The sequence below is a fragment of the Pseudonaja textilis genome, chromosome 1, assembly GCF_049901715.1.
Source record: "Pseudonaja textilis isolate UNSWEBS1 chromosome 1, rPseTex1.2, whole genome shotgun sequence".
NCBI classification, from domain to species: Eukaryota; Metazoa; Chordata; class Lepidosauria; order Squamata; family Elapidae; genus Pseudonaja; species Pseudonaja textilis.
This window is the reverse complement of record NC_141990.1, coordinates 232966894-232992674: the sequence shown is the minus strand read 5'-3', so window position 1 is coordinate 232992674 and position 25781 is coordinate 232966894. Positions and strand designations below refer to the sequence as shown.

The window sequence follows — 25781 nt, the reverse complement described above, 5'->3', positions numbered from 1 at the left end:
CTAAACAAATAATTCCCTCAACACTTTCCAACTATTTACAAAGTCTGCACTACTATAACTATTAATCTTCTCATCACTCCTTATCACCCATCCCCTCTTATTTGTGACTACTTTGTTGCTGGTATCCTTACGATCTATACTGACTGTTTCCTAGTATGATTTGATTGCTTATTATACCATATGACTATTATTAAGTGTTGTACCTTATGATTCTTGACTCTTGACGAATGTATGTTTTTTTTATGTATACTGAGAGCATTTGCACCAAGACAAATTCCTTGTGTGTCCAATCACCCTTGGTTAATAAAGAACTCTAATTGTAACCTCCTCTTTGGGTCCAGATGTATAAGGAACACAAACATTATACAACCAGGAAAAATTATTTATTGGTAACCCTGTTAGCTTTTTCTCCCAAAAACTGTAGAGGTGTACTTATTTATATTTAGATCCACATTCTGCCTTTGGAATAGACCCATGAGAAGAAACCCCTAATAATTAAAGTTAATCCATAGGGTAAGATTACCCCCAAAATCAACCAGAGAAGTCTGTTCAAGGAAACAGACTGAAAAGTAAGGAAACACCCACCACCCTCCTCAACTGATTACACAGAGTTTTAAAATGTTTATTAGCTATTCTACAATGAACATTTTAAAATAATTTATCACATAACTTACAAGATACTTCACAGGAGAGCAACTTCATTTGTTAAACACCTTTATAATGATCATTTATCTTTAGTAGAGAGTACGTTATTTATTTTTAATAAATAAATTCCATTCTTAAATACATCTTTTCTGCACCTTTACAATTACACTAGGATAAAAATAAACTTTTGCAGGCAATTAATTGAGCTGCTAGAGGTTATGCCCAGTCCCTTCCCTAACTATGTACTGAGTTGGGAGGAAAAAAAAGGGGGGGAAATAAGATAGAAATAGAAAATTGAGTTTCCTGCCTGCTTTTGAGTCTGACGATTCCCTCCAGTGACCTTAGCCCCACACATTGTAATAAAAAATGGTCCCTTGTATGTCATAGCTTTTGATAGAAAAATGGATCATTACTTAGGGGTTAGACACATGAAAGATGACTTGTTACCTGCAATAAGAACACCTTCACTTGTTAAGAATAGCATATACAGTAACTTTGATAAAAGCTCTCTCCAAGCAAGGTTTTATCATCCATCTTCAGGTCAAGGCAGAGTTCCAAGTATATGACTCTTCATTACTAGCTGAACTTCACAAGTGCCATTCAGGTTTTGATCAGGATAGAGAAGCTGAGATCTGTATGACCAGTTGTCCAACCAGAAGAATTTTGTTCTTAATACTGGAGCCCAGGATAAATAAGTCCTAGAGCTTCTCTCTACGGTTGCTGGAGCCAAATTAGACCTTCAAAATTATAATAGGCCAATATGGATGCTATATCCTCAAATGATGGAAGTGTCTTGACGGGATGAATTTCTAACATCACCTGGCCTCTCCCTTTGTAAAGTTGCACATTCATAAAAGCACAATACCTTTTCACAAAAGTCATCACACTGCAGATTTTTTAAACTAATAAACCATCAGATACCAAATCCATTTCTTCTTTCTTTTAGAAAGCTATTATCCCATTTACCAAAAAATACTACTTCAAGCTACCTATTAATGTTTCACAAGTACATACTAACATTAAATGATACTAAAAATACTAAAATTATGAAGAAGTTTTAGATTCAGATTTTTTTTAAAAAAAATCAATTGATAAAACAATGCAAGGAGGAAGAAATACAAGAAGTAAAAAAAAAAGTCCCGGACTTCCGGTTTGAGCTTCTTCAGCAACATACCGAAACCTTGTCTCTGTGAGGCTTCGATCCGTGCTCACCGCTGGAGTGCCCCGAGCCGGCTGGTTTCAGGGCTAAGCCACCCCGTAGAGGTGGTTAAGAGGGGGGAGACTCCCTGCAGGGTTGAGGAGAGCCGCATCTCTCCTCCCCAGCTGGCCATTACTCCCTTTCCCAAAGGCGGTTGCAGCGGTGGTCAGAAATGGCCACCACAAAGAAGAACTCAACCGGAAAAGAATGTGCAGGAGGAAAATAAGAAGAGAAAGTTTTGGTTGACCGGGCCAAACAGTAAAAGCAACAAATAAGGTACCCTGGAATTGAAACTATTAAAAACAATAACATTGTTCCCTAAAAAGATTTTTAAGCTGCGAAGGAGAGAGAAAAGGAAAAAGATTTGTTTTTTTTCTTCTCCTTTTCCTATACTGGCAGCTAAGAGACTTAAGTAAGAAATGGGAAAAAAATCCACTTTGACATCAATATGCATTTAATGCTGAAAATAAAAAGTCAAAGGGATAATAAAGATTTCTGGATAATTAAAAGCTTTTGAAAACAGGAACGGAGAGAAAAAGAATAAAAGGGCAGGATCTGGAAGGGAGGAGACTGCCTGGAATTAAAAAAGAACTTACAGCAAAATCTCAACAAGACTTCCAAAAGATACATTCTAACTGAAATATCGCAACAAAAACCCCAGGAACAGAAAGTCGAAAAAGAAATAAGAAGATATAACGTGGGACTATCTGGATTACTTGATGATTTCTGGATTCTTGTTTATTGTTTTGAATGACTAAAATCGATCGGGTGGTTGTTTAAAATTGTTTAAAATGGCTCCACTTTTAGAAGAACTGAAAATGGAACTTAAAAAGTACAAAGAAGATGCACAAGAAGGGAGAGGTTATTTTGGCTTTCAGTTTTTAGAAATGGAGATTTGGAATTATGAAAAACAACAAGAAATGCCTGCAGAACAAGAAGATTGCGACAAAGAAGAAGCTATCTTTAATGAACAAGTAATCTTAGATCAGAGAAAAAAAGGAAAGGAGGGAAAGAGAATGGAAAGTTTAAGATTGGGAAAAACAACTCCAAAAAAAGAATAGAGTGAAAAATAAGTATAAAATCAGAAAGCAACAGAAGAGGAAAATGCAGAAGAGAGAATTAGAACGAGAGAGACAAGGGGGTAAAAAGGGGAGGGAGATGATGAGAGGGAAGAAAGAAAGGAAAAGAAGTCATAAAGGACAGAAACAAAATATAGAGAAACAGGGACTATTTAGAGAGAAGGGGTGAAAATTTAATGGAAAAAGGGATTCTGCAACGGTACATAAGATAGTATGGTTATATTCGAAACAGAAATAATTTTAGAAAATATGAAACAATGTATGATTAAAATGTCTGATAAAATAGCTATCGTAATTCAGTGGAATGCTTGTCAATAAATAAATGTAATAAAAGATATATTTAATGATTTATAAAACATATGTGAAGAGAAATAAGGGAAAAAATAATTATGGAGATTATATGTGTTTTAAGGAAGTATGATATTTAATTGAAAAGAAATGTTAAAGATGTTAAGATTTTAATGATTATTAATGATAGAATTGAACTGGAATGGAATGAGGGTTTATAATTACATATATTTACATTAAAAAAAAAAAAGAATATAGTGTGTATTATAAGAATGTACCAAGCAGAATTCGATTGGAAGTTATGTATTATATTGAACGTCATAACCTTAAGGTATATATTGAAGTTTAAATAAGAGTTGAATGGATGTAATTTAAAGATATAAAGGTGTCATACTTCAATTAGTAACTACAGGAGAAAATTTGTTTAGTGAAAAAAGATAATATGAAATTGAAACAGAACAGACAAAAGTATAACTATAATGATTTGAATTGAGATGAGATAATCAAAATAAAATTGAGAAAATTAAAAGAGGGGAAAAACTATATAGAAAATGTAAAATAGTATAAGATATGGAATAGAATACAAAAAGGAGCATGAAATTGAGTTTTGTGTCTGTATAAAGAAGTTCAATCCGGGACCATGCTATTTTCAAAAAAGATGTTTTACTTGTATTTTGTATGTGTGAAAACCCAAATAAAACTTTATTAAAAAAAAGAAGTTAAAAAAAAAGTCCCATTTAAAATAGCTTCTCCCATAACTACTTGTCTTCTATTCATAAATTACACAACTAGTTTGTTTTTGTTATAGACTACAATGGGTTGCAAGTAGAAAAGATTGCCACAAAATAATCTTACCTCAAAAACTGTCTTTGCAGCATATCCTTGCACATCATCTCTGTTAATTACTATTTGAATTACTCTGTACCATACTTCTTCACTAACATAGTCCCCGGCAATTCGAATCAAATTCAGTATGGTATCCACATACCAGGTGTAGTCCACTGCGTATTTCTCAGCCAGAATTGCAACTTTGAGTACCTGAAAAGGAAGGAAGGAAGGAAGGAAGGAAGGAAGGAAGGAAGGAAGGAAGGAAGGAAGGAAGGAAGGAAGGAAGGAAGGAAGGAATATGGATTACCTTCTTATTTTAGCAGTTAAAAAAACAAATAGCCATTTAGTAACACAAACTAACACTTATCTCTGAACTCATAACAAAGGCCTGAGATAGCATAGTTCTACAAATATTCTAATCAAACGCAAAAAAATTTTTTTGGACAATGAGCAGTTTGAATACACAGTTTAATGAACTGAGCAATGCTGGCACTAAGTTTTTTGTTCAGAAGAAAAATGATGCTGAATTTAATAGGAATTCTTGCTATAACACTAAACTCCATGTATGATCATTCCCTAACTAATGTGCCTACATTGTTAGTTACTTCTTTGAATAATTTGTCAGAGCACCATATTTCAAACTCCAACTAGTAACAATAATTCCTGCCCCAAAACCATTTCTAATTTCATTGTTTTATTTTTTTGAAATAAGTTTAGTTGCTATTGAAATTCTTAAGTACGATATATAGATCACCAAAACAAAATAAAAACTTGTCATGTTACATGCACAGCATCCAATGAAAGCTATGATACATTTTTTAAAACTTACGATTTCTTCTCTAATAGAATAATCAGCCGTTTCCAGATAATTCAGCATTTCGGCTACAATTTGTTGGGCATTGCTTCTGTCACACATAGCATACAGGAGATCCACTGCTCTCTGTCGTACGCTTACATCTCTCTCGGTCTAGAAGTAGCATCACAATTATAACATTAAAAATTTAGGAGAAGGTTATGAAAATAATTTTCAAACACATATATATACCATGAGAATTGAACCAGAAGCAATAATAGGCAATTTTGTCATGACATCAAGAAGTCCAAATAGTACTTAGCATGAAATGCCTATTAATGTACAGTGTCTGAAACAGCAGCTTTATTGCCAGTGGAATTAAAATCCCATCCAGGTACTTTAAGATAAAATAGATGATGATTCAATGAATTAAAAATATACGTACATTGGACAGAATCCTCAGAAACTCTTTAAAGTAGGGATGAAATAAAGAATAAAGGCCACTATCTTTCCTTATCCAAAAATCAGTTCTAAAATCTTTCTGGAACTGATTAGAAAGTATTGAGGATTAAATGGGATGCACCAACCTAATAATAGGACCAGCTCTATATAATGTACTTGCTTAGACAGAAGCAATAGCAAAGAAGAGAAAGCTGTTACTGCCTGTTCAGCATCCTCCATGCTAACTGATACGTCCAGGTGGAGCAAAGGGCAATATTCCATCTTCAGTTCTGAAGATAAGATTCATAGTGGAATATCTGGCCATTTGTACAATGTATAGGAGGGAGCTTTTCATTTCTTTTTGCCTCAAATAACAGAATAGCAAGGGCTGGACCAGGCCAATACTATGGAGAGAAGGGACAAAGAAGGAACAGGAATCGAGGCACAGCAGAAAATGGAAGATGAAAGAATGGCGCATACAAGCTATTCCCAATTTCACTCCCTGTAGAATGAATGTCCTCTTTCTAAATTATTGTTTATCTGTGGTTAAGTTCAGCCTTAGCTTTAATCATGCAGGAGTCACACATTTTCAGAAAGCAGGGAACTCCCCCACTCTAAACTTTCACTTCTCTTCCTTCCTCCAGAGTTGGTCTCTTCTCTTTCCCCCCTCTTTTCTGCATCTTCATAAGCAGAGAGTGCTCTTCTTAGAGTTAGCACCACAGCATTGTTCTACTTGCTAAATTTTGATACTGCAGTACAGAATGGGAACTACAGTTCATGCATGGCCTAATTGGTAAAAAAAACTTGACCCTTATTGTGGGTTAGGAAATGTTTTAAAGAGGTTGCAAGGAAAAACATTTTCATAGCCGGTAATAGTTTAATAATAAAAATTTGGAGATAACTAGCTAGAAAAAACAATAACATACATTTCAGAAATTTGATTTGGTGCTAGGTTTTTGTTGTTTTTATGTGTTTAGTTTTATTGTTTTACTATGACTTTTATGCTGTTTTAAAATTGGATTGGAAGTCACCCAGAGCTGATAAGATAGGCAGCTCTATAAATGATTTAAACAAATAAAATAAAAATCAATTAAGCAGAAGAATCAGGGTTGTAGGCAATACACAGAACCAAACATTACCTTCAATGCATTGATCACTGTTTCTATGTGTGTTTTCACAGCCTCATGTGAAAATTCAGAGCTGGCAAGCGTGCACATGCTTTCCAATGCTAAGTAACGAAGATTAGTTTCCCGGTGTTGCAAAAATTGGCCTAGCTGATTACAGGCACGAACAAGCAGGTTTGGTTCACTAGGCAGAAGAAAGAATGAAAAAGATAACTAACTGTAAGAATCAGTAGCAAAAGTCTACTAGAGAGCATTAATGAGAGCATTTTTAAGTACCTTCATTACCATTAAAAGTGCAGCTAAATTCTTCTGAATGTTAGTAATAATAGTAAGTACGATTCCATTTTAAAGCAGGAAGCTTTACCTGTATCATTTTCACAGAGCATTTCATAAGAGCTGGGAGTGTGCACTTTGGGGTAATACAGTCCATTACATATAATTCTGATATAATAATATATATTATTAATCATATATATATATATATATATATATATATATATATAAAATACATTATCATATATGTATATGTATGTATGTGTGTGTGTGTGTGTGTGTGTGTGTATGTGTGTATATATATATATATATATATACATACACACACACAAATATATACATATGTATATATGTGTGTGTGTAGTATGTATATGTATATATACATATATGGCATTCAGCTTTGTTCAGGTATTTTCCCACGTCATTGTGTTGCAACTTTAAAAGCACAACTACAATGATGTGGGAAAATACCCGAACAAAGCTGAATGCCATACATGTAAGTACCCGTGAAAACTTAAGAAAACAAATATATACATATACATATGTACACACACACAAAATTATGTATAATCCTGATGTTCTAGTGATGATACACACACACACACACACACACACACACTTTCAAATTATATTGGAACAATGAACATGAAAAAGAAAGAAATAGAAATAGCTAAAAGTGTAGTAAAAAAGAAAATAGGGGAAAAAAGCAAGATACAAAGGCATCAAGAAATATTTTCTGATATTCTTCACAATAGTTATTAAGTCCAATTATATTTTAACTTCTCTCTCTCTCTCTCTCTCAAGGTACATCATGACATTCTTCTTTCTATACTCTGTCATGTCTAAAGATCAAAACCATAAAATACAAGTTAATTTTTTCTATTTTTATGCTAAATGTCATAAGGGTTTTCTAGTCACCAATAAATGTAGATGTTGTCTCGTTTCTGTTGGCATATTTTGTTTCCATGCTTTCATCAAAATTAAAGGTTTTGGTGATATCAATGAGCTCATCAATATAGTTATTGGCATAGGAAGATTATTAACCTACTTCCTATGATTATTCTTGGATTCAGGAAGTAACATCTGATATTCTCTGTGATTTTACAATACTACAAACACATGGGAATTATCCATGGGTGAACTGGAGCAGTATCTCCCATAATTTAAGAATTAGGACAAAATAATACCATACAATTGCCAAGCAGATATGTACAGATGGTTCTTATTCTTCATAAAGATTCAGTTCCATCCTACAACTATGGAAACCAAGACCTTGGATACAAGGATCTTTAAAATTGTACTTTATACATGCACAAAAGCCCACCTGCTATTTTGCACATTTAGAGAGTAACCAAAAAAAAAAATGTTAAAACCTATATCTTCCCAAAAGTCTTTATCAGTTATGGTCTCTCCTTACCAACCATAGAAATACAAAACCTTGGATCATGAAATTATGACCAAGAGCTACTTGTATTTGTTTGCATCAATCTTATCTAAGGAAAACAATTTAACAGATTCTTGTGATTTTCTTCATTACATTCATTCTTACTATGCTATTCCAGCATCAAAGTATCCCCTATTTTGGCACTGTTTTTAATCAATGAAAATGCATTGATAATAAATGACGTAAGGACAATGTTTGGCCAAGTTCAAAAATATGTGTCCTCTCAAGGGAAAGCATATGAATTCAAGACTGTCATTCTAAGGCACAGAGCAAAGCTAGGTTTGAGATGCACTATGGTACTGTCACTTATGAAGACATGTGACTGAGACTCATTTTCAAGTCATTCTTTTAGGTAGAGTTCTGAAATGGAATACAATAGGAAAAATATTTGCTTAGAACATCTTTCCTGACTCCCCACATTGGTTGTACCTGATTTATACAACATGCTAAACGAAGTGTGTTTCAGTTTAGGATCTTGAGTAAATCAGGAAATAAATCCAGGGAACCATATGAAACCATAATGTATCTAATCTGGCATGTGGTTCCATGATTAAGCAACCAGTAAGTCTTCCAGAAAAACCAAGTTTAGTTCAGGAACAGCTGCAAACAGAGCCACTCCTGTATACTCCTTTTTTTCCTATGCTTCAGGCATGCAAAGTAAAACTATTTTAAAAGTAAAACAAAGGACTCAAGTAATCTCTTCACACCCTGAATGTTTGCTTCCTTTTTTTGTTTTTTAAGAAAGACAAAATACAAATCAAGGAGCCAGCAACAGAGTGGGAGAAAGACCAGATTGTTATGGCATGTTGCGGGTTACAGTGTTTTCTAGCATGAACGATCCCTGTTTGCTTAACTTTAGAATAACTTAAATTGTTGTTAGAACAGCTCCTAATTCTTCCAATTTGGTAAGGTTCAAGTTGGAAATTGCCACGGAACAGGTCTTTGAAGTGACATGCAATTACACAGTTCAGGGCGGTTTTAAAAGGGCAGGGCAGTTTTCCCAGCACAGTTTCCCTCCAAAGCTTACCTGTCATGATGGATAATTAAACTAATCGCCTCAAACAATACAGCATTCTTTGCATTTGAATGCTGCACTTTCTTTGATTTAGGAGGTTCTTGAGCTTTGTTAAGAATAGTTTCCAGACATTCTGTGAGACGTCCTCGAACGGAAGGGTCTTCTGGGAGAAAGAAACTCATTAGGCAAATTCACTGAACAATGTAAAATTATACTATTACTATATGTCTTTTAAATGGCTCATTGAAAAACTCAGTGCTATTTCCAGATAACATATGGAATAACATATCCTGCAAGTATAGAGTACCTAATAATTTCTGATTTGAGCAGCTGTTAGCTTCAATACAATACACAGCATTAAATAATTCCAATCCTAAGTGTTTGATCGTGGGAAAGAAGGAGCCAGAGACAAGGATCCACAACACAACTTTACTAGTAAGTAATCAATTCCAACTGCAACACAACGAACGCTAACAGCTGGCGAGCTCCCTTATATAGCGGTCACCTGCTGTGCCGTTAGCCAATTATATCTCATGGCAGTTATTGCATGTCTGCAGCCGTACGGACACAACACTAAGTATGTGAAAAATGCAGAAAGTTACATTTTTAAGTGAAAAAAACAACAGCACCTTCCATGTAATGGTCAAGTTTGTGGCAGTAGTGAACTAAAACAAAAATTCCACAGAGTATCTTCCTACGCCACAATGTTTCTCAGAGCTTTGTAGGTTTGTCAAAAAGGAAAAAGCAGAGGAAGATTCTCTCCAGTCTGCCTTCCAGCATCAGGCAAATATGGAGTAAGGATGGATCAGGAATGCTGAGAAATCCAACCTTGCTTCTTAATAAGCTATAACCCAACAGTCACCATTTCTGACTATACTACAACTAATTGGTGTTAGGCTATTTGATAATATTGGAATGAGCCAAACTGAATTTAAGTGCAGGGGGACAATTCCCAGCTAATCATGTTTGGCACAATGGGAGGCTCTCCAAATGCAGTCACCAGCTACTTCAATCTGCCGGTAGAAGTGGCCTCGCAGCGAGGGGAGTGTGTGTGTGCCATGCCTTGCCCCGAAGCGACTGGGGACTCTGCCTTCAAGGGAGCTTTCGTCTGCCAAAAGAAGCGGCCTCATGGCGAGAGGAGTGTGTGTGTGTGTGTGTGTGTGTGTGTGTGCGCTCGCCCCGAGGCCGCTTCTACCAGCCGATCGAAGCTCCCTTGAAGGCAGAGTCCCCAGCCGCTTCGGGGAGAGGCATGGCACGCACACACACACTCCCCTCACTGCGAAGGCCACTTCTACCGGCCGATTGAAGTAGCTGGTGACTGCATTTGGGGAGCTTCGATCGCCTGAAAGAGACTGCCCTAAAAGCGAGGGGACAAGGGTAGCCACGCCCTGAAGCGGTTGGGTACTCTGCCTTCAGGGAGCTTCTATCGGCTATCGGGGTATTCTAGCCTAGGCTACCTGCAGGGCACTCCTAAAGGCAAGTTTTCTCCCCACCCCCCCGCCCTTCCCTCGCCCATTTCTCTTCACCTCGTGTAGTTCTAACAAACGATGTGAGAAATGGCGGGGAAAAGCATGGTTTGAATAGGCCTAAATTTGGGGGGCGGGGCTTAATTTCACCTCATGCCTAGAAATCATGCTGGGCCTTCCTATTGGTGGAGGCCGTATTTTTGGAGAAACACGGTATGTGCTTGATATTGTATCTTACGACTGCATTTTAATAGTGGCATCACATTGGCAGTTCATGTACCACTTCGGATTAACCAGGGTATCTTTTCCACATATACTGCTACCATGCCTGATCTCTTCCAATCTGCTAAATATTTTCTGAACTTATGGAGGCTGAATTGCCTCTTGCAGATTTGGGCCAGAAATTGCTTTTAATCTTTGTTCTACCTTTTAGGAGGACAGGGATCTCTCTGGGCTTTCTGTTTCCTATAAATCTGTAAGAATTTTATCTATGTCTTCAGTTAAATCACTTGTTTAAAATAGCCAAATGGCAGTAAACCAAAAAAAGAGCCAAACAGTATTCGTTAAAGGAGTTGGATCCAGGTAATGTTTGTTCAGCCAAGCTGTATTTGTTCCAAAATACTGAGAACCAGGTATGCTTGTTTAAACAGTTGTATTTATTTAAAACAACAACAACCGCCATCACTCTACAGCAGTTTGGATTCAAAGAGGAAAAGGTGATTTTGAGCATATGTGAGCATGCACATAGCTATTCTAATTTCTGATACATTGCAATCTCCATGATCACATGCATACATTTCAAATGCTATCAGCTGTTCTTTGCTAATTAAAGGAAGCTTGACAATGTGACAGTTTTTCATTACTTCACCTGGCGGAGGATAGCACTGCAACAATCTCAAAAGCTTCACAGACAACCATGGAGCAGGGACAAAGTAGTAAGTATAATCCTGGAGATCAGTAGATGCTGATGTCACAATCTAAAAGTAGAAATTTTCTGTTACTTTCTGGTGACATTTTGTAAGCCCAGGGAATGCACAATGCAGATTCTGAATTTTAATGAAGTCTAAGAAAAAAGGAATTAAAATTCCAGAAAATCAAACACAGAAGCTTGAGCACTGATGAAGTGGAAGGTGTGCCACAAATTAATAAACATTCAAGCACTTCTCAGAGCAAACAAAAGGCAAAAATAAGCTATAGAGTACAGTAGTAAATATTTTAATATAAGTTGCTATTAGTTTACACAATTCTTAGGAACAATAGTCTGGAAAATGCAAACAAATGCATAATTGTTTCTTGATATATTCTTATTCTTACTGTTGTTGTTAAATGCTGCCTTTATTTTGTATAACTCAGATTTGTACAGTTCAAGGTAATGTGAGTTGGCTTAGGTTGTGAGGGAGTGACTGGCGCAAACTCATCCAGCCAAATTTCATGCCTAAAAGGAGGACTAGAACTCTTGATTTTTAGGCCACTTTTGCACTCCAATATTTTTTCTGGAAAGGAAACTGGTCAGCTAATGGAAGAGAGATACACAGCAACTCTTGTGTCAAAACTGAGGCTGGACTAATGACTCAAAGCAGGAAGGGAAAGACTCTTCATAACTAAAAAAAACACCTAACATGGCTTCTAAGGGAGATAGGTTGGCTGGGGTAATTTAAGAGTTTTTTTTCCCCTTATGAATATGAAAATGTACTAGTCTAGACGTGAGCATTGTCAAAGGACACAGGACAGGAAATCTGACAGTGGCAGACAGAGCTGGGCCCAATTTTGAAGAGTTGGAAACAATAATATGGATTAACAGATGGGTAAGAGAAAACATTGTCCTTGAGATTTGTCAGGGAAAATAGAACAAAATAATCATGGATACAAAATGCTCATTTTGAACCAAGTTTGATGAAGAAAAGCAAAAAGCAAGCGGGGATGTCGAAGAGACTTCGGTTCCCTTTGTTATCAATGTGCTGAACCATCATCAAACATTTTGCTGTCACGTCTGAGCAGGGTATAGGATGTAATACGATGTATCGTATGTAATACGATATAGGATGTAATACGATGTATCGTATGTAATGGTGCAGAGCTGGGTGGGATGGTCTTATGCTTAACATCTTAGCACACAAATATGCATATGCACACGCGCTTCAGAATTTTGCATATTCATTTATACCCTTAATTAGCAAAGACTTAGCTTCTATTTGAGAACAATTAAACAGCGTATTCCAGCAAATCCAGAAAGTCCACACAGATGACATATCATAAAGAAACTGCTAATGGGATTTGGGTACAACTCTTTGTTCCTTATGGATCTATTTCTGTTCTCTATTTAGGCTTAATAATAGTTTCATTCAAAAGAAAGTAGGAAGTAAATTATACAATTTTGCAGAATGCAGACCTAGCCCTACCTTTAGTAAATGCTAAATGGCAAGCAGAGTAATAGCGGCAATATTTTTGATGTCCCTGATACCTTAACTGGTCCCTTGGTGCCTTAATACTTTTTTGGCATTTGTCCTGGGCTGACCATCTGTTGCTCTCTCATATTACAGGCAATCCTCTTGGGAATGACCCCCAAATGGGAAGTAGTTCAGACCAGATAAAATTTTTCAGGAGATATTTTGCTCTGTTATATGACAACAATCAGTGCCACAGTTCCCACACTGCATTGCTCTGACTGGATAGCAAAGATACAATATGATAATGTATAGGAGAAGTATAGGAGAGTATTTAAGGATGGATACATATGCAGTAATTAGCCTGTTCTGCATTTTTAAAATTGCCCTACTGGCCCATTATCAGCATTTGATAGTCATATTCCTGATAAGTTGCAATTGATTAAATGACCATCATGACCTTTACCAGAGTCAGTTAAATAATTGTTTGCTTCAAGCCAGAATTAAGTTTTGAAAATTCGTAAAGTTGCACCAAGATTCCATTTCTGTTGTTAAAGGTTTCACTTGGCTGGAATTAAGGAATTAATTAATTAATGCTTTCATATATTAAAAAAGCTGTGGTTCACACACAGGCCTGAAAAGGATTTAGGAACTTTAGCAACTAAAGTTTTGACTCCAGGAGAGGCGAAAGATGCCATCATCTCAGCTACTATTCACCATCTAAGATTGCAGTATAATGCATATAAATATTTCTCTTTGGGACAAGGAACAGGAAGTTATTCCATTTACCTAAAGAAATAATCCACAAAAGAAAATCCAGATTTCTGAAGTTAAACCAGGAGGATAATATTTGTTCAGTAGTACATTGCTGAATAGAGGACAATTTTCAAGACACTAATAAAACTAAGAAAAGGCCAAATGAACTATTGACACAGGTTAAAAATATAACAACACAACACAATACAATCTGCAGATGCTATTCAACTTGTATTATTTGTTCTTTGTCCAGTTACTAAAATAGATGAACTTCCTAGACTCTATAATTAAAAAGGCTAATGGCTTTGTTTTAAATACTTCAGTTGGAAAGCCCATACAAATGGTGAATAATCTGAATAAAAGGCATGTACAATTAATGTTTAAATATACTTTAATTCTTTTGATTCAAGTCTTTGATTATTGGCAACTGCCTGGATAAGTTCTTGTCATTTTTTTGGGAAAATTTCAGAAATGGCTTGCCTTTGCCTCTTTCCTAGAGCTGAGTGAAAGTTACTGGCTAAAGTCCCAGTTTATGGTAGGACTAGCATTCATAGTCATCCAGTTTCTATCTTAACCACTACACTGAAGTGACTCTCCGTAAGTATACTTAGGATTGTTTATACCTATATTTAAGAGGTACATTTTATATGGGAGAAAATAGTACTATGTACATTTGCCATCTTGAGTTGAACAAAATAAATAAATGCCAACATAAAAATCTAATAACGGGTGGGCTGCAAATATATTCTCAACACAAATTTAAGACTCACACATATGTTACCAAAATCCATTAAAAAGGGCTAAGAGGGTTACTGTAAGTAAGCCAACAATGAAATTTGTAGTTAAGTTACACAGTCAGATTGGCCTCAAAGTCAACTGTACTTTCATTTTGCAGGTAAGAACTTGAAATTATTAACCTAATCAATTATCCACTTTTACATTCTAGACTTATTTTGCTCCACCATTATGTCTAGCCAACAATCTACTTACTCTACTAAGCCTGGAAACAGCCAGAGATATTGACGTCTTAAATTCATCTGGATTCTTTTGAGCCAGAGTAGTGATCAAACTGGTAGCAGCTGTAACCACACCCTGCAAAAAAAAAAAAAAAAAGCAATTTTATAGTTCCCTTAAAATTTCCAGGCTTAAATTTGTCATAAGTATCCTATGTTATTATTACACCCAAAGAATACAATCAAGTTTTATATTCCATTTTATAAGCTTGGTGAAAGAGAATTTCATTTTATGATAGTGCTTAGATTTTACAGTCAAGGAATATTCAAAATATTGTCAGTGTCTGGGGTAAGTGCAAATAGATATGAGTGTTATAGGATTGTAAGCTTGGCTGTCGAAACAAGTTCCTCAGCTTCACAGCTGCCCATGAAGACCATTGTGTCCTTTAACATGACACATATGTCTCACATAGGACTTCAGGTGGTAAATTTCTGAATTCTATTAAACAATAGGGCCACCTAAAAGTAGCTCTCTTTCTCTACTTCAAGTGTTTTTTTTATTTTTAACTGTAAGAAATATAAACAAGTAAGAACGTTTAATAGCATAACTCAACATTCATTGATCAGATATTTTCCAAAGGTATTTGAGACTCTGATTTAACATGGCTTTTAAAAATTACCTTATCAAGACAAAGGGATACTGCAAAGCAAAATCTCGTTATCAGCAATATTTGATCCAGTTCCTTCCCCATGTTATTCTTACCGGCCAGCTATGGATTTGCATCAGGAGCACCTTTTTTAAGTTATTCCAGACCTTCTCATGCCATGTCCAGAAGGTGGTGCTGAGGACTATTGTTTACCTTCTAGCCAGGGATGGAATCCGACTGGTGTAACTACCGGTTCGGTAATTTACAATTTGCATGTGCGTGTGAATCGTCGTCAGCTTGCTGCCTGGACAGCCGAGCAGTGCCGCATGTGTGTGCGCAGCGGTTGAAAAAGCACTTTTTTGATGCTTTTTCAACCACAGCTGTGCTGCGCAAAAGAGTTGAGGTTGAAAAACTAGGAAATAAAGGTCAGGTAAGATCCTGGGTGGGCGGGCGGTGGGTCAAAACAGCAGCACACATAGAACCGGTTCTATGTCTGCTGCACTTCAGAGCTACCAGTTCTACAGAGCCAGACAGAACCGGTAGAATCCCACCCCTGTTTCTAGCTTTCCTTTAATTCTGTATGTTGTCAAACATCTACATCATCTGGAATTTTGAAGTGGGGTATTAGCAGTAAGCTAATAAGGGCGTTGGTACCTACCTGATATGCCCGTTCTCTGTGAGCTGTGAAGAGCATCCAGAAGTGCGAGGTGCTTCAGTCTCTTCTGGAAAGGCTGGGCTTAAAACTCCGGGTGCCAAAGTCCGGAACTCATCACCTAATCTAGATCCCTGACCAGAACGGAACCCCACCAGACGGAAAGAAATGGGTGGGGCTGGATGCTCTTCACAGCTCACAGAGAACAGGCGTATCAGATAAGTACCAACGCCCTTTCTCCCATGAGCTGTTCAGAGCATCCAAAGTGGGACATACCAAAGCTTGGCCTGTCCTTAGGGAGGGACTCCGTCTGGATCGAAATCCACTCCTAAACTCTGTGGACCATCTGCAGGACTCTTCTGCCAAATGAAGCATCCCCTGAGGCAAAGACATCAATTTTATAATTTCTGACAAAGGGCGATGGTGAAGCCCAAGTTGCTGCTCTGCAAATTTCGTCTATGGAAGCCCGTGTGGCCCATGCTGCTGATGTTGCCACACTCCTTGTTGAGTGGGCTGTAATGCCCTTAGGAACTGAGATGGACTGGCATTCGTAACTTTTAGCTATGGTGGCTCTCAACCATCTACCAATGGTCATCGACGACACCTTGTGTCCTAAAGTGGATGGGTTGAAGGATAGGAATAGAGCCTCAGATTTTCGAAATGCTGCCGTGCGGTCTAGATAGATGCTTAACGCCCTTCGAACGTCAAGTCGATGCCATTGATGCTCCAGTCTATGAGATGATTTCAGACAAAAATTTGGAAGCACCAACTCCTGCGCTCTGTGGAAGACTGAATTTACTTTAGGGGTGAACGATGGATCCAATCTGAGAACCATTCTGTCTGCATGAAACACGCACAGGTCCTTTCTCATCGACAATGCTGCCAATTCGGAAATCCTCCTTGCTGATGTGTTCACAATTAAGAAGACCACCTTATATGTCAGGAATTTGAGACTAGCAATTCTTAAAGGCTCGAACAGGCCAGTTGTAAGTGTGGTTAACACCTTGTTGAGCTCCCAAATGGGATAGCGGTGAATTACAGGAGGTCATAAGTTTGCAGCATCCTTAAAAAAGCTGTGGACATGTGGATGGTGTGCTATGGAATGAAGGTCACCCCAGGATATCACCGAGGCTAAGGCTGCCACCTGTCTGCATAAAGTATTTGGAGATAAGCCCTTGGTCAACCCCTCCTTTAAAAGTCCAATAATTGTCCTATTGATGGGGCGGTTGGGTCGATCTTAGACCTCCAGTACCAGCGACAGAAAGCGGACCACGTGGCCTTGTATATACGATTTGTTGAGGACCGTCTGGATGCTTGTATGGTGGCAATGGCATCCTCTGAAATCTGTTGGGTCCTTAAATGGCTCAGCTCAACCTCCATACGGCTAGGCTGAGCCATTGTGGGTCCGGGAGAAGTACCGGCTTTGGAAGAGGGAAACACTCGACGGTGGAATTTTCCAAGGTTGTTCTCTCGACAGGTCCTGTAAGTCCGCGAACCACATTCACCTGGGCCAGTAAGGGGCGACCAATATCAATTCCACTCGTTCCTCCAATAACTTCTGGATCAACCTGGGTATTACAGGGAGTGGAGGAAATGCATATAGAAGTCTGGGAGGCCACTGACATCGCAGGGCGGGTACCTTGAAATATACCGGGGCTATTGAGCATTGAGGGGAGAGACAAATAGATCGATCACCATTTGCTCAAACCTCTGCACTGCTTCCTGGAAGAAAGACGGGTGTAGGCACCACTCTGTCGGATCTATCGTGGCCCTGCTGAGCTAGTCCACTTGTGTGTTTAAGGCCCCTGCTATGTGCTCTGCCTTGAGTGAAAACAGATTGGCCTTGGCCCACCTGAACAACCTGGCTGTCTCCAGCATCAGAAGTTTGGAGTGGGTACCCCCCTGTCTGTTTACGTGGGCCTTGGTTGTGATATTGTCTGTCAAGACCAGAACGTGGCATGATTGGAAAAGGGGTAGAAAACTGCATAATGCCAGATGAACTGCTCACAGCTCCAACAGTTTGATGCTTTGTGATTGTTCGGAAATAGTCCAATTTCCCTGTGCAGTGTGGGATTGGAAGTGAGCTCCCCATCCTACCAGGCTGGCATCGGTTGTGATCATTGCCCTGCAAGGTTCCTTGAAAGGACACCCTTTGTTTATAGTGTTTTCCGACAACCAGTGGAGCGATCGGAGAACATTGTGCGATACCTTTATCCGGACATTGGAAGTGGCTCTTCCAGATCACTGGAAAGGTAGCAGGAACCATTGCAGATCTCTAGAATGGAATCGAGCCCAAAGCACAATGGAAATACAAGAAATCAGTTTCCCTAACAGTTGAGATAGGGAAACCCTCTTTAAGGCTCTGATCTCTCTGGCCAAAGACTGGATACTATTCAACCTGTCCTGAGAGAGAAAAACCTTGCCCTCCACGGTATCTATCACTGCCCCTAAATGAACTAACCTAATTGAAGGGATCAAATGGCTTTGATCCCAATTTATGGAAAAGCCATGACCTTGAAGGGTCTCCAGAGTAATCTTGGTATCCAAATTTGCTTGATGTCTGGAAGATGACAAAATTAAAATATCATCCAGATAACATTGTAAACAAATAGATTTGATCCTGAGGCAGCCAAAGCTGCTAGGACCTTGGTAAAAGTCCTAGGGGCCAAAGCCAGACCAAATGGTAGGGCGATATATTTGTAGTGCCGATCACAATAGCAAAATCTAAAGATATTTGTAGTGAGCAGGTCTAATTGGTATATGTAGATAGGCCTCTGTGAGATCTATAGAGGTCAAGACATCGTTCTCTCTAATGCTGAGCAGAATGGACTGGAAAGTAGTCATCTTGAATTTTTGATAAACCAATGATCTGTTCAGATGTTTGAGGTCCAGAATTGCCCTCTAGCCCCCCAAACTCTTTGGGACCACAAACAATAGAGAGTAAGAGCCTTGACCCCATTGTTCAGATGGGACCTCTCTAATGGCCCGAATATGCAGAAGATGATTGATAGCCTCCTGTATCAACGCTCTCTTAATGGGATCCATGGACCTAGGCCTCCTAGTGAAAAAGTTCAGGGGGGGAGGAGGATTGTAACTCTAGCGCCAAACCAAACCTAATAGAGTCCCTGACCCACGCATCAGAGGTGGAGCTGTCCCATTGATCAGCAAACAATTTTAGCCACCCTCCAATGGGAGCTGCTGTCAAGGACTCACTTGGGGCAATGAAAAAATCGGCCTCCGGTACCTCTGGGGTTTCTTCTGTTTTGGCCTTCCCGCTGACCTCTATTGGAAGATTCCGACCTATCCTGTCTAAAACTGGGCCTGTAGCCTGATGTTCTCTGCGATCTGGGAACATATGGGCCTTGATAGTAGGGCCAAAAGGAACCCCTTCGAAACGACTGGGGCGTTCTGTTTTCAGACCTCCGAAAAAGAGGGGGAAGCACTTTTTTCTTGTTTCTATTCTCAATAAGCAGGGGCTCCAGGACACTCCCAATAATTTATCCCCCGATATTGGGGCTGATGCCAGCTTGCATTTATGCTTGGTATCCGCCTGCCAATGTCTGAGCCATAGCAGTCTCTCAGTGCTGATACGTGAGATGCTATGGCCCTAGACAAGAATTTGACTGCAATAAATGTGGCGTCGATGGAGAATTCTGCTGCTGCAATAATCTTAGCAATGTCCTGGTGGGCTCTGACATTTGACGCCAGCAATATATCCCTCAAGTGGAAGAGCCATCGTAGGGAGGACCGTGTAAAAAAGGACGCAGCTGTAGCTGCCCTAATGGCCCAGGCGTCAGAAACATGCGCCCTACAGAGTGCCAACTCTGCTCTCTTTTCTTCCAGTCTCAGGGCTTCCTTGGCCTCGTTGGGAAAGGTTGAAGAAGAGGCAAGTGCCACAATGGGTTCATCCACTTCCGGCGTTTTGAGAAAATTTGAAAACTCTGGTGCCAAATTATAATATCGTTTATCATACCCTGTTGGGGCTGGGTAGGATGCTGCTGATGCCCATTGATTTTGTACTAATTCAGCAAACATACGAGGGACAGGAATAGTTTCTGCCTCATTAGCCAGTTGTGAGAATATTAGATCCTCGGATTCATCCTGAGACCCTGTTGACAATGGATGAGGGCTTGATGTGCCTAGTTTAGCAGTGTTCTTTGCTTTGAACAGTAAAGATTTAAAGAGGTGCAGACGAAAAAGGCCAGAAAAGGTAGGTTGGTCCGGAATGAGGCCTTTGTCATCCGACATTCCTCGTTCTAGTGGGTCAGCCTCTGACAACTCCAAGTCCATCTCATGGATCGACCCCACCTCCATGGGAACACCCTGGTCATCTAATTCTACCTCCTCCCGAAGACCCTGGACTGGTATGTCAGGAATATTGGGGAACACCTGAGTTTTATGATGTCCCATATGCGCAAAGGATCGAGCAGACAGGGATCCCGCTTCCGAAGTAGCCGAAAAGTGTCTGGTCCAGATGGATTGCTGAACTCCAGCCGCAATGCCCTTTTGTATGGCCATCTCCATCCATTGCCTCATTTCGATGGGAATAGTCTCAGGTAATCCCTCCCCCTGTCTTAAACCGGCAGCCATAGGGGTGAAGGTTGCCTCTGGGATTTGCCGGGCAGTGCTCATTGGAGGAGATATGCCTATGGGAGGCTGTCCAGAAATAGCCTGTCTGGGCTGGGTGGATAAGTCCAAGGGCCCCAACAATGTACTTGGGCCCTGATCAGATTGTTGTGTCATAGCCATCTTGTCCGCCTCCCTGGCCCGTTTCTGCAAATGCCTTTCCAAGGCTTGGTGCCATCTATGAGCATCCTTATCCGCCGCCTTAGAGGCCTTTTTGGGGCCCACTGACTTATCTCGGGACTTATTTGTCTTGGAGCAGAAGACGTTGTCAACTTCCATTGTGGAGGACTGATTCTCGTGCCTCTAACTTTAATTTTTTAAAATTATTATTATTATTATTATTATTATTATTATTATTATTATTATTATTATTTGTACTTAGGGATGATGCCTACCCGTGGTTGAAAGGAGAACGCTTCTCCAGGAGTGTAAGTCTCTCTCTATATATCTATACACAAACATATATACACATATACATACACACACACACACACACACACACACATATATATACATACATATACATATACGTGCCTATATCTACATGTAAAACTGTGTATATGGAAAACAGTATCTAAGGGTCCCCAACAAGGGAAACCCCCAAGCACTCCAAGCAAGAAATATTCTGGATCCCTGGTCCCCAACAAGGGAAACCAGCTATACAGGGCCTGGATTGATCCTTTCCTGTCAAAAAGGTCCCGCTGTTTGAAATGGCACTTGCGGCTTCACTCCAATGTAATAATCCAAAAGCAATTGCAAAAAGAAAAGAAAATCCTGTTTAAGGACTAGCCTGCTTATCCAATGCCAGCAAGATAAAAGAGAAATAATGCCAGGGAAGTGGAGTGGGAAGGTACCTGCCCCGGTCCCCAAGAAGGGAAACCAGCGGGGAATGGCGCCTGTGATATTTAGGTGTGAACTTGAAGCCAGGTGTTGAAAATGACGGGAAGGCAGAATCTCCGGTGTTAATTGCCTGAGCAGTTTAACGAGCCACTGCTCCTGACTCTCTAAATTGTCAGATAAATGATCCTGTCAGTCGAAATGGCAAGGAGAAGTGAGCCGCGGCTGTGATCGCTCCGCCAAAATTGCAGAGATAAGAGCGCTTCACCAGCCATAAAGAACTGCTCTCAAACTGATTGGGGGGATGACCTAATAGAGCCAAAAGCCTTGAAATCGCCAAATTAATTGGGGGAAAATTTACAAGCCGAATTAACCCAAGAGCAAACGTGAATTTTGACTAGGTGAATCAAAAAATCATCCCAGTCAGGGAGTGCACAACCTCTTACCACGAAGGCTGAGCTAAAACTGGGGGACGCTGGGAAGGTGTCCCGTGGAGGAGGAGGAACGTCCTGGATTTTTAAGCCCAGCCTTTCCAGAAGAGACTGAAGCACCTCCCACTTCTGGATGCTCCGAACAGCTCATGGGAGAAACAAACCATTCTCTTGTGTTTTATCATCTAGCTCCAAATAAGCAATTGATACTTTTGAACCTTACCTAAGTTCAGTAATGGACTGGATGAGGAAGAGTAAGCTCAAATGAAATCCAGATAAGATGGAGGTACTATTGTTAAGTATGAAACTGGGACAGAGCTTCTGCCTAGTTTGAATTGGCCTGCATTCTCCATTAATGAGTAGTTTGTAATCTGAGAATATTCCTTAATTTCCAGTTAATGAGTAGATTTGCAGGATTAAAAAAATGTTTCTGTCCACAATTCTGGCAGAACTAATAGAGCCACAGTTTCTGTGGGGCAAAAATAAAAATTTCTTTAAGGTATGGGCAGCACATGGACAATCCATGTTGTTTCCTTGGAACATCTCATACTTTGGATATGATCTGGAGAAAACCTCCAACTAGGGAATGTATTCAGCTGTGCTTACCAGATGCTGATCATTGAGAAGGTGCACAACTCTTGATGTCCAGTCTCCCATTGGCACTAGATCAGGAGACGTTCTGTATAATCGTAGCAAGCACAGGGCTGCACTTTGCTTTACATTATCCATGGTGTCTCTGCAAGAACAAATACAATCCCGTCAATAATTAAAAGGATCTCCCCAAACTCCCTGGGACACATTTTGTTCAACCCAGTTATATACTGGAAAGAAAAACTTCATACAGAAGTAATTAGAAACTAATCATCTTGTTGAGCCATTGATTCTATAAACTGGAATCTTTTGTATCACAGTGAGAAAAGGTGATAGAACATTATTTTAGGTTTCCTATCAATTTGTTACTGAAATAGCATAGAACTTTTCCAGTGGCATCAACTTTTATAGAGGCATTTTCTAGAAGACCATGGGATAGGTTCATAGGTGCACAGTTAATCTTCTGGCATAACCATCTAAATTTGAATGAAAAGAAAGCATGTTCCCCACCAGAAAAATATATAAACCTGCAAAATTCCTAAATGTACAATCACAATTGGGAAATGAATGTTGCCAATACACACATCATTTTACAATTGATACACTACTCCTTCAACTTATCAGATTTCTGGTTAGTTGACTCAGAGAAATTTTCTTTACCCTACAAAACTTCACATTTCTATTTTATATTAGCTCAGTAAAATAAAATATTTATTGTTACTGTGATTAAACAGCTAGTTGTAACAAAACATTTCGAACTTTAGAACCTCTTTACAAGGCTGCCTCTTGCTGTCATAAAGATAACATAGGTTCACTACAACATGTAAACACATTACAAGAGATTTTTCAAGATTCGCCCTTGGTGAGATAAGTGGACATATAAATTTGATTAATAAACATATAAAAATAAACTTCTGAAAAACATCACAGAAATACAAATATGCTGCATTTAAACTAACAGTTAAGCAAGTTGACGTTTATCAGAGTTGCAAACTTGTAACTATCTTGTTGTTGTTAGTTACCAGCCCCATTGACAATGTACCTCCAGGCCTTCCTGTCCTCTACCATCTTCTGGAGTCAATTTAAGCTTGCGTCTATTGCTTTAGTGACTCCATCCAGCCACCTCATTTAACTATCTAATAAAGCCAACACTAAGGCAACCCTTAAAAACATAATCACTCTCAAACACTGGAAGAAGCCCTTATTCATAATAAAGCAAACAAATACAACCTTTGGGAGCAAAATAGGTGTTCTCTCTTTCCAATGTCAACATCAAAGAGATGGATTTTTAACCATGAGCACCATCAATGGGAAGAGAAAGAGTGTTTAAATATGATATGATACTTGTTATATCTAACAGAATAAACTCAATTGTCTACTAAATACTCAGCTTGTGCATATTACTTACCCAGCTACCAGTATTTTTGGAATTTCACCAGCAAACGCTTCGGCCATCTCTCTGCTACCCACATTGGCAATGCAGTGCAAAGCCAGTCCCATAAAAGTGGGGTTCCGGCTAGCTAAATCATTCTTGATTGCATTGTTTATCAGGCGTATCAACTCACTGTTTGAATTCACAAGTACGGAGATGAACAAATAACCCTGAAATTAAGAGAATAATTAGTGGTGTGTCAACTGGGAAATGTTTAACATGTTATGGGAAGGGTTTTGAAAAATGGTTCCTGCATGCGTAATATATAAATTGCTGAAGAATCATTTTTTATGTCCTGGTCTTGAAGCAAGATATGTTATACTGCAGCAATTTTTCACTGTAGTTAAAAATCAATGCAAATTTCTGATGAACTAGACAGCTGGGGATACTAAATACTGAATTAGCAGTTTTGTGACTTTTAAAGAGTCACGCTGACAAACAGCTATATACCAGAAAGAACATCTGGATTGTCAATTTGGTCCCTGACATTCCTCAAAGAAATCACTCAGAACAGCTTTTCAGGTGCATTTTGAAAAACGCCTCATAAAGTCATAAGGAGAAAAGGACCCCATGTATACAGGCATATAATTAAGCCCATAAACCTTTGTACAGGAATCTTAAGTTATACAACTTGAGACTCATAATGCCCTTTCATGCAAGAATCAGACTGATAAAATGTTCTTATGAGAAAGAAAAATCACTGTGATAAAATTACAGGCAGTTCTTGACTTACGACTGATGGCTTAGCAACCATTTAAAGTTACAATGGCCCTATGTAGGGGAGTATTTATGACCCAGATTCAAAGTTTTGACAGTTCCTGCTCACAGTCATGTGACCGCACTTCAGGCATTTGGCAAATGGCCAGCATATGCAGCCATTTTCAGCCATAATCAGACCATACCTTTACTTCTAGTTTTTGGCAAAACTACACCCATAGCAAACAATTGTTTGGCTTAATGACTGTGGGCTTGCTTATTAACCATGGTAATTCATTTAAATCACCATTACAAAAGAGCCATAAAATTGGGTCAATCATGTGACCAACTCATTTTACAACTGTTATCAATTACAACCATGATGGGCAGTTTCCATTATGGTCGTAACTCAATCATACTACCTGTATCACAAATACGAGAAAAATTTAAAAACTTTTAAAGTTTGGCCAATTTACAGGTTTGCTTTGTGAATTTGTTTAATTACAGCAGGAAAAATGTGAAGTAACTGGTCAAATGCTGACAGGATGACTAGCACTGATAGCCTTCATTTAACTTATATCTTATTGACCTTTCACAAGAATTGCCATGAACTATTTTTAACTTTAAAAATACCAGAGAGTGAGATAAACAATGTTTACCAAATGTTTGGGCTTCAACTGAAAAGAAGATAGAACCTATACCTGTATTTCTCTCAGCAAGATGATTGAATGTTCCAGCAACTATGTAGGAAGCGTTTTGTATATGTAAAACTGCTCTATAATCATTTGCTTCTTGGTATATTATAAATGAAGAAAAGTTTAAATACGCCTTTTCTGTTTCAATGCCAAGGGCATACTTTTCTAAGAAATCAAACTAGATCTAAATCCTCTGCATCTTTCTACTTTTGAGTCCTCGGTTATATTACATGTCACTCACTGAGTACTCTACTGCAGCTAAGGAGAAAGTCTAGTCATTATGATGTTATAATTGCCTAGTCAATTATAATATCATGAGTGGCTAGAATTAGGATAACGTAACAGAAGCTGATGACCTCTAACACCCCATCTCATTCTAGGCTTTTCTGCAACAGATGTACAAATCAAATGTGAACAACCTATAACCCACAGCCATAGGGGATTCTTGATGCAATTTCAGAATTCCGTGGTATCAGCTCCTATCTGG

General features: G+C 38.8%; 1 protein-coding gene across 2 annotated transcripts in view; it reads right to left on the bottom strand.

Moving 5' to 3' along the window:
* The window catches only part of AP2A2 (adaptor related protein complex 2 subunit alpha 2), a 67551-nt gene that overhangs the window by 15628 nt on the left and 26142 nt on the right, over positions 1-25781 (bottom strand). Inside the window, exons 4-11 of one of the 2 annotated variants that reach the window (XM_087920946.1) lie at positions 23880-24073; positions 22487-22616; positions 14725-14826; positions 11463-11571; positions 9141-9291; positions 6412-6580; positions 4868-5005; positions 4066-4248 (exon numbers count right to left, since the gene is read on the bottom strand). In XM_087920946.1, coding sequence (XP_087777072.1) covers positions 4066-4248; positions 4868-5005; positions 6412-6580; positions 9141-9291; positions 11463-11571; positions 14725-14826; positions 22487-22616; positions 23880-24073 — 1176 coding nt within the window. The remainder of the gene's footprint in view (positions 1-4065; positions 4249-4867; positions 5006-6411; positions 6581-9140; positions 9292-11462; positions 11572-14724; positions 14827-22486; positions 22617-23879; positions 24074-25781) is intronic. The other variant, XM_026706596.2, reaches the window with a different exon arrangement.